The 17398-nt window shown below is 41.6% G+C and overlaps 1 protein-coding gene across 1 annotated transcript in view; it reads left to right on the top strand.

Moving 5' to 3' along the window:
• The window catches only part of WDR64 (WD repeat domain 64), a 137690-nt gene that overhangs the window by 45205 nt on the left and 75087 nt on the right, over positions 1-17398 (top strand). The window contains exon 10 of the mRNA XM_050951595.1: positions 4678-4817. Within this exon, the coding sequence (XP_050807552.1) occupies positions 4678-4817 (140 nt within the window). The remainder of the gene's footprint in view (positions 1-4677; positions 4818-17398) is intronic.

Genomic DNA, 17398 nt, shown 5'->3' with positions numbered 1-17398 from the left:
TCTCAAAGCATCGTACAGACATTTTAAATCACTTAAGGCAGACACCTTTTGAGAGAAGAGTAGCAGCAGAAGGATAAACAATGCAATGCAAACTGAACAAGTGTAGGGGAGGGAGACATTTTGGCTTAGGACACTGGGCCAAACTAAGGCTACGTCTACACTACACCACTTTTAGCAACATGGGCATGTTGCCACTAAAAGTCACGTCGTGTAGCTGCTGTTTGTCGCTCTCCAGCTGCCAAAAAACTTCCACCCCCAATGAGTGGTTTGCGTTGCCGGCAGGAGAGCACTCCTGCCAACAACACGCTGTTCACACTGGCACTTGTCGCAGCAAAGCTTTTGTCTATTGAGAGGAGCGGCGGTTAACACTTCTGAAAGACAAAAGTTTTGTCGTTCAATTTCCAGTCTAGACATAGTTTAAAAGTATTTGGGGATCTTGAAGATCCCCCTGGAGCAGACAGCTGTTTTTAAGGTCTCATCAATGAAAGCCACACACTCTTTTATTTCATTTATCTTGGAAGTGTGAAGAGTTGAACTGAACTTACTGGGATACAAACCATTGGTTCCATGGAGTCAAGGTATAGCCACGCTAATGTTTGGCTATCTGATCCAGCCCCTCTCAGCTCATGTTTTCTTATGAATGAGCATAATCCCCGTGCATTTCATGTCAGAGTATTTGATCCTAGAAGCATAATTGGACCACTGAGAGACCTAATTGTTCTTCCCAGTGTCCTGATGAGCTTCTGTAACTCTGCTGTAGAGCAGGGTTAGGAACTATCTCTTCAGTGCCAGGGATCAGTAGAGCAGTAGATCATGAACAACCAAAAAATCAATCTTATTATTTAACACAAGCAAGAAAAAAGAACTAAAACTAATTGATCAGCTGAAAATAGCAATAAACAAAACCCCTTGCACTTAAACAAACACAACAGAATTGAATGGATTTTATTGATAGGCTTTTCTGTGGCATCTGCTCTTCATGGTAATACTGGAGTACATAATAGACATTAATGATTTTAGCCTCATGCAACTCTCTGTGTTAGGGGCCCTGGATACACACAGCACTTCTTTCTCCCTGCCCTTCGTCTGCTGCCACTGTCAGAGCACAAAGAGCAGAGGTGTTAGAAAGCCCCATTTCTGTTCATCTTCAGAAATGTAGTGGGAGGGACACTCTTTCTGCTCAGAGACAGTCTGCTGTCCCCCATCCACTGTTACTTAAAGCATTATTTTTTTCATTATTGAACTCCTAAGGTAGACACAATTGGGGTGCTCTTTGCTCCTTCTGTGACACCTGATCTACTGTCCCACTCAATGAAGGCTGCTATCAGCTAGAGTCCCTCCCTCCTGAACTCCTCCTGCAATCTGCAGGCTGAGTGCTCTGCTCCTGAACACATTATAAACAAGACCTCTTGTTACTCTATGGCAAGATGGACCGAAAACCTACAACAAAGTCCCTGGTGCTATAGCCAGCTGGGACTTCAGGTGCAGAACTCATTAGACTCAAAAATGGAAGTTTTAAGGAACTCAAATACAAGCAGTTGACTCTCTAGGGAAGGCTGGTCTTCTAGGTAGGTACTGGTTCAGTACTTGGGAACAGTGGGTTCAAATCCTATCTCTGCTACTGACTGTCTGTATGACCTGGGGTCTAATAAGGGATGTATTTTTCAAAAGAACTATTACATTAACTAAAAAGATGTCTTGGATAATTTCTCTGATGAAGCTTGGCAGAAGGGAGCGTTCTAAAGGCACAAATGGCAACTATTGGCCTAACTCTCATTGGCCATCAGTGGGAGAAGGGCACCTAACAGCCATTTGTGCTTTTGAAAGTCTCCTCAAATGTTGTTAGTTTTTCGCTAATTCCCACTGAGAACAACGAGCGCTTCTGGGCACTACATGTCCATAATGGGAGATGAGCTTTCTTTAAAATCTGGCACCAGCTGCAGATGCTGAGCACTTTAATTTGACCTTTAGTCTCTCTCTGCCTCTGTTTTCCATCTGTAAAATGGGCAGCACATTTATTTCTCCAACCCATTGTCTGTCTTGTCTATTTAGATTGTGAGCACTTTGGGGTAGGAACTTATGTGTGAGTGGCCAAAACCTAATATGATGGGACCCTAGTCTAGGTTGGGGCTTCTAGGCACTACCATAATACAAGTAATTTGTGGTGTTCTGATATTCAGATCTATTTATTTTATAGTGCTCTCAGATTCCCAATATACTGCAAACGTTGGTATTGCAGTCACATCGCTCCATCAGAGATGTCACCCCAGAAAGGAATCTGGGGTTTTTGGCAGATGTGTGGGGAATAGGTGCAGATGTTCAAAAACATGAAGAGGGTGACATTGGTACTAGGGAGCAGTGGCATCTCCTCTTTCCCTTCCCATTGGACAGGGTGGGGGTGAAGAGACCAGTTTAAATTCAGTGGTGAGGATTGACTTCCTCCTCAGCAAGCCTTGAAAACAACTAGCTGCCCCACTGCACCCTGTATCAATGTGTCACTGCATCAACAATAATGGATAAACCCAATAGTTTGATGTTTCTGATAACACAACTAGTAGTGAAATAGCTAACATGGACTTGTGAATGGTTGTCTTTGGGCTTCAGAGCTATCCCATTGAGATTAATGGGATCAGTTCCTTCTGCTCTGACAGCTTTTGTTTCAGGCTATTTGCACTCTGAGTCAGACATCCCTGCATCGGCTTACTCTTGGTTCACATTTTGTGCCTAAAGACGAGAGACTTCTCAAAAATGAAATCCTAGATTGTGGAGCAGAGTTATGTGGTGACTTAAAGGGAAAGGAGCAATTACAGTCATTTGTGTGATTGCATCGTTGCATTATATACCAGTGGTTAGTAATACTGACAGCTAAGATCTGACGGTTCCCTGATGAACCAGAAAAATGAACAGACTTATCCCTTCATGTGTCTCCTAACTGGACCTATGAATGTAAAGATAAATACTGCTTTCCACATGCTCAATGCCTTTTATCTGAAAATCAGTTACAAACTTACATTATCTTCTTCATTTTAACAGGTGCCTTTCTTTGGCCTTGTTTTCCTTACCCAAAATTATGCACTAACAAGTCAAGAACTGATCCCTGGTCTCCTCTCTACTAGTCCCCGCTCTATCTAAAAGGCAGTGAAAGACTGGAGAAAGGACCAGTATGATGTAACAAACCCATACTGGCCTAATTTAAGCTCTGAAAAGCCACAGTTGAAACACAGCTGATTCATTACCACGTGATGGATTTTTTTTCCCTTTTGATTTCTTATGGGCCAGAATATCTGTCTTCTGTGATTTGCATTTTATTGGGTTCCATCTGCTAGGAGACATATATATTTCCTCCAAAACTTTAAACCATCTTAACTTTAAAACTGTGTTTCTTCTCATCCAGATTGCTTTGTATAATTTAGCAATTTGGTGAATTATTTCAAACAGTGCCAAAATGAATGCACTGGAATACTCCAATAGACCAGTTACTATATTTTTATAGGCTGACAGTGCTTGCCACCTGGTTAAGTGTTGGTCCAGCTGTGAAAGGTTTACATGCATTCTGTTGACTCACTGAGGCAGATGACTTATTGCCCCGCCTATGTATAAAAGAGGAATGGAGTGGCTCTCTGAGGAGAGAATGAAGTGGTCCTCAGGGAAGAACCCTGAGACAATTTGAGCTGACTTATGTCTTTTTTTTCTTTGTTAATAGAACTAAATCCAGGCAGAGGGTGAGTTTGGGTTGTTGTTCAGAACAGAGTGTTTGTATAGCAGGTTGGGAGAGCCACTAGCTTATACGCTGAATGGCCCAGGTCTAGAGGACAATGCCTCTGTGCAGTCTCTTCCTAAAAAGCTTTAAGATTATACTTCTTCTCAAAGTAAATAACAAATAAAGCTGTGTGAACGTTGGCTGACTTGGTTCTGAGGGTTGTGTGAATGTCCTGCAGTTTTGATCCACGTGTTCTTACTCTCTGAGTTCTGCTTCAAGTTTGGAGAGACTCAAAGTAAAACTTAGTGATAACTATCGAGTTGTAACTGGTTTTGTGTCTTAAGCTATTCAGGAGGGGCTAAGTTAATTTTTATATGGCGCTAAAGGCTTCTCAGTATTTAACTGTTAATAAAGCCATAAATCTGGCATGATTTTGACGCTATACCATAAATATGTTAATATCTGTTTGAAATTGGGCCCAGGTTCTCTTTAAAGGCTTGTGAAAAATAGCAAACTTCCCAATGTAGTTGGTTTAAACATTGAGGTTTGTATCGGAGCCAAAATCCAGGTGTGCTGGTGTTGCTTTGGGTTTTGCTGAAAATGTTTGAAATAATGAGCAGCAAAAAAACTACTATATAATAAAAGGACCAAATTTCAAAAGTAGCTTCCTAAATTGTGTGCAAACATCACATTTGCACAGATGGGTACAAAAGGCTTGATTTTATTTACACCTTTACACCACTTTGGCAACATTAAAAGGCCTTAAAGAGTGAGTTATGTATGCTTTAAGCAGTGTGAAGGTATCTAGAGGTAACTGAGCATCAAGACCTTGGTATGAAAAATACAAAGATTTAATCAGGATTTATGTCTGCAGTCCTGGCACCCATTTTTTTTTAAACTAGGCTGTCTAGAATCTATTTTGCGATAGTTTGCATGTCAGAGACACAGAACGGGTCATGGATATTTTCTGTTCACAGGTGATGATAAAGTTCTCCGTTTATGGCATCCCAATATAAACACCAAGCCAGTGGGCAAGTTGTTGGGACACTTATTTAGTGTCATGGAGATTGTCACAAATGAAAAAGATCAGCACATTATTAGCCTTTCCACTGCAAAGGTAAAGTACTGTCCCTTAACTTCATGAGAAGCAGTGTTGTGGTATAGTTACTTGTATAGTTAGTTACACTTTGTTACCTCTGCTGATGGTATTAGGTTTTAATTACATTTTTATTAGAGTATTTCACACTGTACACAATATACTAAACTCTATACATGGTTCATAAAGGATTTTCCTGCAATGAAATAAGTACTTGATTTTTTAAAAATATTCAAATTATTTTATACTATTTACAAGGCTGCAGGAGTCCCAATTCCTCCTGTGGGACTCTGGGAAATATTCTCTGAGAATTTAACATGCTTAATTAACTTAAAGAACAGAATTAACAGTTATCAGACACAGATGAACATGATGGGAAGAGTCAACCTGGTTTTTATAAAGGGAAATCATGCCTCATGAATCTATTAGAATTATTTGAGGGGAGTCAACAAAAATGTGGACAAGGGGGATCCAGTGGATATAGTGTACTTTGATTTTTCCAAAAGCCTTGGACAAGGTCCCTCACCAAAGGCTCTTAAGCAAAGGAAGGAGTCATGGGATAAAACGGAAGGTTCTCTCATGGATCAGTAACTGGTTAAAAGATAGGAAACAAAAGGAATAAATGCATGCAGATCTGGTCACCCCATCTCAAAAGATATATTGGAATTGGAAAAGATACAGATAAGGCAACAAAAATGATTAGGGGTATGGAACAACTTCCATGTGGGGAGAGGTTTAAAAGGCTGGGACTTTTCAGCTTAGGAAAGAGATGATTAAGGGGGGGGAATATGATATAGGTCTATAAAATCAGTACTGGTGTGGAGAAGTAAATAAGGAAGTGCTATTTACACCTTCTCATAATACAAGAACTACGGGTCACCAAATGAAATGAATAGTCAGCAGTCTTAAAACAAACAAAAGGAAGTAAGCTGAACTTTTTTTTAGTAAAAAAGGGAAGCATCAGAGTAGGGGGTCGGCTTATGAATGGGTATGGAGATGGTGGGGGGTGTGTGGAAACTGTGTCCCATCTCTCTCCAACAGAGGGGACAAGGAGAGACAGCACAGACAGCAAAGCCAGAAGGGAAGAGGCGGGGCCAGAGTCTTTCCTCTTCTGGCCACACTGTTCTCCCCTCAGTGTCCGAAGCAGCTGCAGCTATGGGGCTGGCCTGCTGTGGCATCACCGAGCCCACTGGAGCAGCTCTGGCCAGGCCAGAGACATCCTTCCGTGGCCTGTCCCAGCTAAGGTGGGAAGGGATGGGGAGAGTGTAGGGGTCCCAGGCTAGGGGTGGGGAAGGAAGGGGTTACATGGGGAGGGGCCATGTGGGGAGGTCCCAGGTTAGGGGTGGGGTCATGTGGTGGGTGGTCACAGGGGCGACTCCTCTGACCCCCAGCTTCTTCCCCTCCCCCTCAAAAAAAAATTTCCGCATCAGTTACTGTCCCAGCCCGTCAGGGCAAGCCACTGGCAAGCCGGGACTCTTTGTTTACTTAGGTTTACCTCCATGCCTGCAGATGCTCAAGGTAAACAAACCTTCTTTGGCCTGGAAATCAAAGTTTGCCGACTCCTGAATTATAGGGTCAGCTTATGAATGGGTCATAAAAAATTTGCCATTTTTACTTATCCGTCTTGGAGGGGAGGGGCGGGCGGGAGGTGGTCGGTTTATAAACTAACCGGCTTATGAATGAGTACACTTCACACAACGCACAGTCAACCTGTGGAACTCTTTGCCAGAGGATGTTGTGAAAGCCAAGACTGTAACAGGGTTCACAAAAGAACTAGATACGTTCATGGAGGATAGGTTCATCAATGGCTATTAGACAGGATAGGCAGGGATGCAAAACCATGCTCTGAAATGTCCTTGGTCTCTGTTTGCCAGAGGCTGGGCATGGGTGATATGGGATAGATCACTTGATGATTACCTGTTCTGTTCATTCCCCCTATGAAGCACCTGGCATTGGCACTGTCAGAAGACAGGATACTGGGCTAGATGGACCTTTGGTCTGACCCAGTATGGCTGTTTATGTTCTACTCATGCTCGGTAGTCCCACTGAAGTCAGCAGGACTGCTCACACCATGAAATTAAGCACATGCTTGAATCTTTGCAAACCCAGGTCACTAGACAACATTACAAACCACACATGTGAGATTTAGAAACAAACCTTCTTTCCATTTTACACTTGGTGAATTGGAGGCAGAGGCAATCAGATTTGTCCAAGGCTATAGAGCAGAAGCAGCGTTAGAGGTAGAATTAGCACTCAGGAATTTCTAGCTCCCAGTCCCGTCCTCAGACCTTTTGGATTATGCCTTGCTGGGTTGGCAGCCTAAAATATTCATAGTAGAGTTGAGTGAAGTTCAGAAATTCCATCCTCTGGGAAATAATGATATTTCAACATTTGCTTTTGAGGTGAAAAGTTGAGACCAAACGTTTTCACACAATAAAATAGTCTGAAAAACTTCAATTTGGAAATGTGAAAAAGTTTTTCTCCATTTTCAATCAACACAAAACATTTTGATCTTCTGAATCAAAATATTTTCATTTTGGTTTGTTGAATTGACCTGCAATGCTTTGTTTTGAGTCAACATTAAACAGGCAGCCCAGATGTGCCTACCTTTAAGATGTAATACAGGCACAATACAGAGTTTGTTTTGTTTGGGGGGAGGGGTGTTCTGCTGCTTGCCTGATTGGTTACTTTTATTTTCACTTGGTGTCCAGTTGACAGGTCACTCTGTCACTCCGATGCTCATATCTTTGAGGTTCTAATGTACAAGTGACTCCTGGAAGTTCAGGTTGCCTGGGGCCCCCATTATCTCCTATGGGCCAGCCTCCCTGGTTGGACTATGTCTCCTATGATGCACCTACATCTGCATGACTTCCATGATGTACTACACAGCTTGGTCAGAGGAGAGTTCATATTACATCATGGGAGCTGTAGTATTTCCAGGAGCACGGTCCATAGGAGGGAATGGGGGATCAAACTATGATTCCCATGGGGCAATGTGGCACAATAGGGAAATGCAATTTAACGTTGAACTGACTCAGAATTAAAGGTTTCAGGTCCATTCAACAAACCAAGATATTCCAATTTGGGTTGAACTCCCCTGAAATCATTAGTTTCAGTTTTTCCAATGGAAAATCAACATTTTGGCAAAACTGAAGTTCTCCCATGAAAGGTTTTTGAGTTTGTGGAAACTACATTTTCTTTCAGAAAATAATTCTGATGGAAAATTCCCAACCAGCTCTAATTCCTAGCCTCTATGTATTGATCTGTTAATTAGCAGTGTAATGAGAGGAAAATAAAGAATACATCATGAGTCTCCACTGGGTATGAAGTCCTTCACAAAAAGTGGACCTTGTAATGGCAAGATCTAAAGAAAATTACTTGAAAGGGATTAATGGAGCAAAGTATCGATTTAAGTGAAAAACAGACCTTCTCTTTGATGTCAAACATTACATGCTGGTAATACAAGTTGGAACTCTCACAGGAAAAGCTATCAAAATGTTAGGTTTGTTCCCGCTCTCATTGTACTAAATGGGAGTTCACTGATTGACTTTAAAGGGAGCAGGATTGGGCCTTTTCAGGATAATTCTTGGAGATTTAGTAAGATGAACCCTATTGTTTCTGATTTTGATTCAATGTTGTATCTTCATCTGAGCCAAACAAGCATCTCTTCCGTAAACCTTAAGTTGTGCTAACACTAAATCTTAAAATCAGACTCAGCCCATTACTTTCCTTCACTGACAGCAAATGATACTGGCTGGAAACAAGACAGTTGCATATATTCTAAAAAGCACAAGTTTGTTCTTTAAGGTGATTAATTTTCTTTTCTGGGCTTGTTTCCCTGGATGTTTTTCCTTTAAAAATAAATGACACCTTGTCTGCGGACCTCCATTTATGAGATAGCTCAAACAAAAGCGAGCCACAAGAGGCACCTTAGAATCCCTCATAAATTGATTCCCCCATGTTAAAGACTTCTTTCAATATAGAAAGGAGAATCAGTCTCCTTCTGAAGAGATTACAGCTGGGAAGATGAAGTTCATCTGCCTCTTCGCATAGACTAACACTCAATTACAATTTTCCAGATAATATTCAGAAAGTCTAACAAGGGGGAAGCTAGTGAAATCTGTAAGTATGAGGCAACCCTGACCTTTACTCCTCCCTAATATAAAGAAAGGTGAGAGAGATCACAATTCACATAGGAGGCACTAGGTCTCTTCTTAAAAAAAAAAATAGTACTATTCAAAAATACAGTACTGTTTATCTTCCCTTTAGGTTATGTTGCTTTCTTTTTTTGTGAAACCCCACCCTGAATGGTTAGTGTCTCAGCCTGCCAAAATTGCCTAGACTTTGGTCACACTGAGCAGACTGCACAGCCTCTTGTTTTTGGTGCAACAAGGTATTGTCTTTGAGCACTTCTATAATGACATTAGTGCCTGCCTCCTCCAGTTATAAATCTTTCTCTTCCCCGCACCTCAACTTAATACATTGCCTTTTGATTAATAGCATTTTGTTATTTCTAAATTACCTGGGTGAAATTCTAGCACCACTGAAGTTGATGGGAATTTTGCCATTGGCTTTAATGTGACCAGACTGCCACCTCTGCAGATGACAAATACCAAATTTTGTCTGGAGTTTCATACACATTTGATTTTTCCCCACTCTACAAGTTGAGCTAAACTGAGTTCACTACTATCTAAAGCTGCATGGGAAGGAAGAGCCTTCAAATATGGTGCTGTTGAGAAATTCAAAACTTGGTTAAAAATATTTCCCTTTTTGGACCCAATTCTGTACTTTCAGGCTGCAGTGCTGCATGCCCAATAATCAAACGTTCATTGTAATATGGACTTTAACAGGGTTTTGGCTTAAATTTAGTTTGAGGAATATCAGGAGAAAGCATTCATTTTCATCACTATTTCCCTTTTACTCATGGGTGAGTTTGCAGGATCGAGGCCTTGCACAATAGGTAAAGTTCCCACCTAATAAATGATATTGAAAAGGAGACGTTTTCAAGGCAGGAATGCCAAGTTATTAACAACTGTATTGAATGACTAGGTAATTCATAGGTGGCCAAAATGAGACTGATGGATCAAAGCTAGCCTGAATTTGTATAAAGTGGTCTGTGTCCATCCATGTTCAGTACAGAGATGCAGTCCATCTACAAATCCCAGCATGCAATGCTCCAGTGCCCTGGTTTTAGTTCTGTAGTCTCTACACAATGTAATTCTGTATTAAAGATGAGTGGTTACAATCTGCTGTTAAGTGAAAGTTGAGTGCTTGGATTCCAAATATTGTCAGTGTAATCCTCATTTGGGCAATATTTGGGTACCTTAGGAATAGTTATAATAAATACAATTATTAGCGGACATCTGTCTTAAGAAAAATTGAATGAAAATAAATCAACAGCAGACAAGTTTATTTTTTTTCTTTTTAAAGTTACATATCCAGTTCTGCCAAAAGCTTGAGGGCTTGTTGGTAAGAAATTATTTCTGATACAAGTTTTGGGAGGTTGCTGCATCCTGCTGATGAAATGAAAGCTGTTTTCTAGTGTTGAAATTGTACCTGATAATGTGAGACTTTTTTTTTCCTTCCTGACTTTTCCCAAAGGCTGTTTTCTTGGATTTGTGTCATATGTATAACCTTGCCATCCACTGATCACTAATTCACTTGCGTATTTTATTATCCCGTGATCTCTGTACCTTAAGAAAAATCAGCTGAGGGATTTTTGTGGGTAACAGTGAGATAAATAATATTAAATATGATTGCTTTTTGTCTGCTAATTGATGACTCACATTCTGGGGATAGTTTATCCAGTAGCATAATTAAAATGGTGTTAAATTTCACTTTAAGTTCATTTTTAGTTACATTTTGAAAAGATGTGAGGTTTGTGGGGTAGGAGTTTGAGAGAGACACTTAGGGAGAATCCCAATATTTAGTTCTATACAAAAATTACAAATATTGTAAGGATGTGGCTAGTCTACTTTGACAGTCCAACTGAATGCCAAGCTGTCACTTTTGCTGTTCATTGGCCTGTGAATACAAATAAGAATAAGCCACGGGGGTGGGGTGTGTGACAATGTAAATGTATTCTAGAAAATCTTCATAAGCAAAATGTGAGTGAAATGCAAATTAATACAATGTATATAACTCACTAATGGATTTTGCTCAAGCGAGAGAGGCTCAGGCTTTTAGTACTGAAAGTACGAGGTTCAACCCTTGCTGTTGGACCAAGTGGGGTCACTTCTATAGACAGAAACTATTAGTTGTGTATATAGAAATGTCTTCAGATAAATATATTAAAGAGCTTTATTTCTTTCATGGCCTTCTCTTGAACAGGACATAGGAAACGCCATTAGATTCCGTTCAGTATCTTTTGTCAGGGGATGGGGATTTCCTCCTCTTCCCACAGAAGAAACAGGAGTTTTGTTCTAATAAACCAGTGGATCCCTAAGACACACCAAGGCTCTGTCCCTTCACCCTGGTTCCATTTGGTTCCCTGACAGTGCTGCCCAAGGCTGTCCTCTACCCCTGTCATCTGCTCAGATGTTAGTGGGAAGATTGGGTGCAGGCTGGTGGGGGAGGGGCTACAGGGCATGGAATGAGGGATGAGAGAATTAAAACCACAGTAAGCTTTTGGAAGGAGTGATGCTGTAAATGACAGTTGTCCCCCCAACCTACCTCCAGCATCACACAGCTTTAGATGCATGGAAGGACTTTGTGATGTTGCTCAAATGGGAGGTGGAGGGACTGAGAAGGAGGAACATTGCTATGAAGATAGGATTCCCCTCCTCATTCTGTGCTTCCCTCCATCCAGGGATATGATATGTTACTGTCATAATAATCTCCACAATTGTGATGCATTCACAGCTTTGCACCCTTCTCTGTAAAAGGGGAATGTCCAATGTAAGCATGTAGCAGCAGATCCATTACCCCTGCTCCTTCTCCTGCGCTTCACCAAATCCACTATGCTTAATAACAAACTAGACTACAACAGGGAAAGTTAGTTAGGGCCCCCATGACTGGACAGCTGAGATGAGGGTGGGTCAGAGCTCTTCTTTTTACCCTGTGCTAGAATAGGTGATTGATTTTCAGACAGAGAAGATTAGGAAGCAGATCCCAGAAAGTTTTTTATCTTCTCATAAGTAACACCACCTTTCTGGTAAGAAGTTCAAGAGCCAGTTCTGACTTTTCCCTCCTTCAGTCCAGAGGCAAGTCATTTGGGGACCTCTTGTCCAAAAGGATTATGAGAGCATATGCTGGGCAACAAAGTAAGTTGAGAAGGAGAGCAGAAATACAGAAGAATTCCCTTTTCTTCAGTAAGAGACCCAAGAAGAGGCAAGATCTATTGAGGACCTGTCTAAGTAAAGTGAACGGGAGCTGCTGACTGGTCTCTCCAAGCAAAGGGGAATTTTTCAAGGCAGGTATATAGAATAAGCGTCTGAAGAAAAGACTCTTTTTCAGCGTGCTTTCTGCAAAGTTCCTCACTGAAGGAAATGTTAAAGACCCAGAATTCTTGTTTTCAAACTAGCCCTACTTTAACCTGGCCCTCTCCAGCCTATTCCTGTTGTAGTGCAATCTGAGAATTCCAGTGCTGCTGGAATTTAATCTAATGCATGAGTTGTTAGTGTAGCAGAAACTGCTGGAAATCTGGTAATAGAGCATTAATCTTGTACTTGTGTGCACACTTGGCTTTACTTCTCCCAAGACACTGCAGATATAGACTGAATAAACACTGGCTATTAAACAGATTTCATTTAAACTTAGCCACCAAGGAAATGCTTCCATATTCAGTACAAAGAAGGAAAGATGCTGACAGCCTGAAATTCTGAAAGTATTTTCAGCAGTTTACTTAAAAGGATCAAATGGAAACAAAACTGTCCCAAAATTAGCAGTTCCAGTCATTGTATAAATACAGGGCACATAGGTAGCTCCTGCCCCAAAGATCTTACAATGGAATTCATTCTAATTTAAATTCCTACACAGCTGGTCATTGTCACATCTGTTTATGCACAGAATGTGTAATGCTTGGCGCTAGATTCATTTTATATATCTTATGTGGCAAACAGAAATAAAAGAATCCATGCACAGTTTGGCACAGCTTTGCTTGATGGGCAGCTACTGCTCAAGAGAGCTTCAGGACTAGAATATCTGTGGGGATCAGGATAGAGAAGAGGTTGAGTGGCAGAACTGGCTTGGGGAAGCTTGCACAGCAGCTGCAGGCATCATGTCAGGCTCTCAGTAGTGCTGTAATAAGCTCTCACTTTCATGAGCAATAACTTGGCCCACAAAATTCAAATACAAAACTAATAAATGGACTTATTATTAAAAATACATTTCTTCCTGCTGTGTCTTGCATTCAATATGACTGCAGGAAATATGAAAATGCTTCTGTAAAAAGTCTGACACAGCCTTTGTAGCAATTCTGTCCTCTTTGGGGCAGACATAAGTCATCCTTCAACATGAGGCACAGATGGATGATAAGCCACATGTAAAAGCTATGTTATGGATAACACAGATGCAGGGCTGGCTCCAGCTTTTTTGCCATCCCAAGTGGGAAAGGGGAAAAAAAAAGGGAAAACCCAATTGAGCTGCTGTTGAAGTGCTGCCAAAGAAGAAAGGGAGTAAAGGACCCGCTCCTGAAGACCCGGACAAGCCACCCCATTAATGGGTGGAGTGCCGCCCCTTTCTATTGGCCGCCCCAGGCACCTGCTTCCTTCGCTGGTGCCTAGAACCGGCCCTGCATGGAGGTGACTGAGATGTCATGCTGTTTCAAGGCTATACTGCTGTACAGCTTACATTCTGGGGATAGACTCTGAATCATGTTTGAGTATCCAAAAATTTGCTGGTTTTTTTTTTTTAATCTCAGGAATGAGAGATATTTACTGAATATGAGAGAGAACATTTGTCATAGTTCCAAGTTGGTTGCTTCATTTATAGCAATAGTTATTGTGGAAAAATTAAAATCAAAATATTGCACCATCACACTCCAGGAAGAATTAGTGACTATAACTGACTGCACCCTTGTATTCACAGCCAACACATTATTGTAATTATCTTGGCAAAAAATATGCCTCATGAGGCATCATTTGAAAACTAATAACTCACTGGTCAATAGTATCCTGGTGAAATGTGTGTAGCAACATTATACGTAAAGTTATGAATATAAGCTGAAATCATGACTGAAGTGTTTGCCAGACAAGTCTGGGGAGGGGGGAAACCTGTTTCTCAGAGACTAAGGACAAGCTGACACCTCTAGCCAGGTGTCTTCAAAGTTGACTGGCAATCACTGGTCAAGTGGCCATTCTTTGGCAGCAAAGAGGGGGCAGGAGCACATCGATCTACATTTTAGCAAACAACAACATGGAACTTCTTTCGTCATGAGACTACATGTTTCCATCCTCACAGCTGTAGGTAACTTTGTCTAGGGGAAACCTCAGGAAAATGCATTTCCAAGGGAGACTGCACTACAAAAGGGTGAGGGTAAAAACACCCCAGGTGGTCTCTGTCGTCTTAAGTGAAAGAGAGAAAAAGGAACCAGCTCTTTGGACTCTGGGGGCAGATCCTGACTTGAGATTTGATCAGCAATGTTGCTGGGAACATGTGGTAAGGATTATACCTTGAACCAAGTCTAGTTTCAGTCTTAGCTACTAGGAAGCATTTTATCTTTATTTCTCATGTAACCATTTTGACTCTTACACCTTGCACTTGTGCTCATTTAAAATCTCTCTCTGTAAATAAACGTGTTATTCTTTAATCAAAACTAATCTTGTGTTTGCTTAAATTGAATTGTTTGGTAACTCCAGTTAAACTAGCAGGCTGTTGTATATTGACCCCTTATGGGATGATGGCCCTTTTAATATATGAACTGTCAATAATACACGTTTTAGGGAAAATTCAGGACTGGGAGTGTGTGGGGGGTCACCCTGCAAGTGGTGACCCAGGCAGGTGGAAGCCAGAGTGTGACTGGAGTGTTGCTGACAGGCTGCTGGGGTCAGAGTTGCTGGACCAGGCTGTAGCTATACACAAATACTCAGGGTGTGACCTGCATGTGGTTTCCAGGTTTTTCAGGGGCCCCAGTTGGGAGCTACAGCAGCAAAGCATGGATGAAGCATCCAAGGTTGCAGGCCAGGTGGTGACACAACACCTGACTAGTCTGGATCACACCCAAAATGTGACAGTGACCAGTGGGGATTTGTGCTAGAAGGGAAAAGCCATCTTAGAAGATCATTAACCGTAATAGCCTTAATCTCTTATTACTTGGACATTAAACTAGTGTAGCCAGGTGAGTGTAGGGGGGCATCACTGTTTGGGAACTGAAAGACCTAGTTGTATATTAAAAGCAAAACCGTGGATATGTCTACAGCCCTAGCTCAAAGTGTAATTCCCATCTCGAGGAGACATACTCACACTAGCTCTGAGCAAGCCAGCATGCTAAAAATAGAATGTAGCCATGGCAGCATGAGGAGCTAGCCACTCTGACTGTGTGCCAGTCAGTTGCCGTAGATAGGTGTAACTCCATCCTCTGTTGGTGTAGATGGGGGCAGGGGCTTAACTCTGTTGACTTCAAATGGGCACAAGCAAAACCATGCAAATCAAAGTTCAACTGCTTTTTTTTTTGTGAGCTGTTGCCTGTACATACATATGTATTTGTACTTGTGCATATGGCTTGCCAGTTCTGATACTTAGTTGCAGATGTGCATTGCAGTTGCAGTTTAGACCTGTTGCTTGCTAACATTGGGGTGAGGGGAGACCTGCGTTTCTGATCATGAAGACCTGACTCTCTTAAGAGGGACAGCAATATAAGTTTTCTACCCATCAGCAAGTGCCATTTAAAATGCAGGGGTCCATGTTGGAGCCAGGGTTGGGATCTGCCCTGGGGATGGAAGGCCTGGGGTCGGGTGAAGAGCTCACTCAGCTCTGTGCCTCCTGTCCTGCGAGATTGGCCTGGCTCCCTGCTCCAGCCTGTTGGAACTCACCATAGCATACAGGCTGGATCTTCCCTTGTGATGGCCCACCCCCTTCCTGGCCCTAGTGCAGCTAGATTGCCTGCTGAACTGGGCAATGGGGGGAGAGGAGTTGTTGGGTCATGGCCTGGGTGCCCTGCTCCCCTATTCCGCTCTGTGTCCTGTGCCCAATGTAATTTGCAATTATTATTTTTAAATGACAATCTTAATATGCACTAGGCATGAAAATCTTTACCCATCTGGTAATTCATTCTACAGGAAGCTTCCTCTATGCAGAGACCCATTTCTTAATCGTTGTGTATATTCTATCCAGCTTAGGGTGACTAGATGTCCCGATTTTATAGGGACAGTCCCAATTTTTGGGTCTTTTTCTTATTTAGGCTCCTATTACCCCTCACCCCCTGTCCAGATGTTTCACACTTGCTGTCTGGTCACCCTAGTCCAGCTTGATATAAGAGGTGGCCTGAGATTCAACAGAGTGAGCACAAGCCAGAAGCACCTGAGTTCTAGTCCTGATTATTGATCTTTAAACCTCTGTGTTCTTAGGCAAGAATCTCATCCTCCCTGCTCCAGTTTCCTATTTTGAAAGATGGAGATAAAAAAAGGAATGGGTGTTTACATGCAAATCACTCAAGCTGCATGGCCTTACACTAATTTTTATAGCATTTTTCAACTTTATCATTGTTGCTTAGTTTTAATTACTTTAATGGTAACAACATAGACGTCAGTCTTCATAAAACAGGACCAACTTATTTCTTCAGCTGCATATTTTTTCTGTTTATTTGAAAGCCCAGATTTGCCTGCTTTTGGTGTGTTGCTGATCTCTGTGGATTTAAAGTGACCTCTTCTCACATCGACTAGCTCTGTTCACATGACTTGACTGTGCATTAGACAGATGGTTCCAATAGCACAGATTACTCAGCAGGTCACTTGTGTCTGAAGAGAAGTTCTTTGTGGGGAGGGAGCAGAGAGGGGAGGGGGGATGTGAATCAAGGATGATACTGCTTGTCAATAAACATAAGTCTCCAGTATAAAGAGGCTTACTGAATATGACAGTCTTTAAACAGGCTATCTCTCCAGGTGGAAGAATGACCTCTATTTACATTGGAACATCCCTAAATCATGCTAACTGGGACACAATTTGCAAGCACCACATTTTGCATGTAAAACATCATGGATGCTGCATCACATAATATACTTGTATTCTGACAAGTGTAGTTAAAAACATAGTTCATCTTAAATTTATGATGTTGCTCCATACTGTACTAGTGAATTCTCTGAAGTATAGTTTGTAAGTCATAACACAAGCCTTTGTAACACCATATATTGTCATTGCTTTGCTAAGAAGTGACGTGACAGGAGAGTGTGTGAGAGAGAGAAAGGAGTTCTGTTCTAATTAAGTGCTTAAACACTACACCTGTTCTGATAGCTGAGCACCTTTTGATGGGAGTTATTGAGTCTGCACATTAGCAAAATGAGAAATATCAATATTCTCCTTTATTTGCTGACACTTAAATAATAATTGTGCAAACTGTGTTCTGGTTGTGGTGGAAGATTGTTCTAACAGGCTAGGTATGCGCGCTTTCCAAATAAACTACCATTTCCTCCGGCAGTTCCCTCACTTGCACTGTACCTAAAAGGAGC

The sequence above is a fragment of the Gopherus flavomarginatus genome, chromosome 4 (assembly GCF_025201925.1).
Source record: "Gopherus flavomarginatus isolate rGopFla2 chromosome 4, rGopFla2.mat.asm, whole genome shotgun sequence".
NCBI lineage: Eukaryota > Metazoa > Chordata > Testudines > Testudinidae > Gopherus > Gopherus flavomarginatus.
This window is presented reverse-complemented; position numbering and strand designations above follow the sequence as displayed.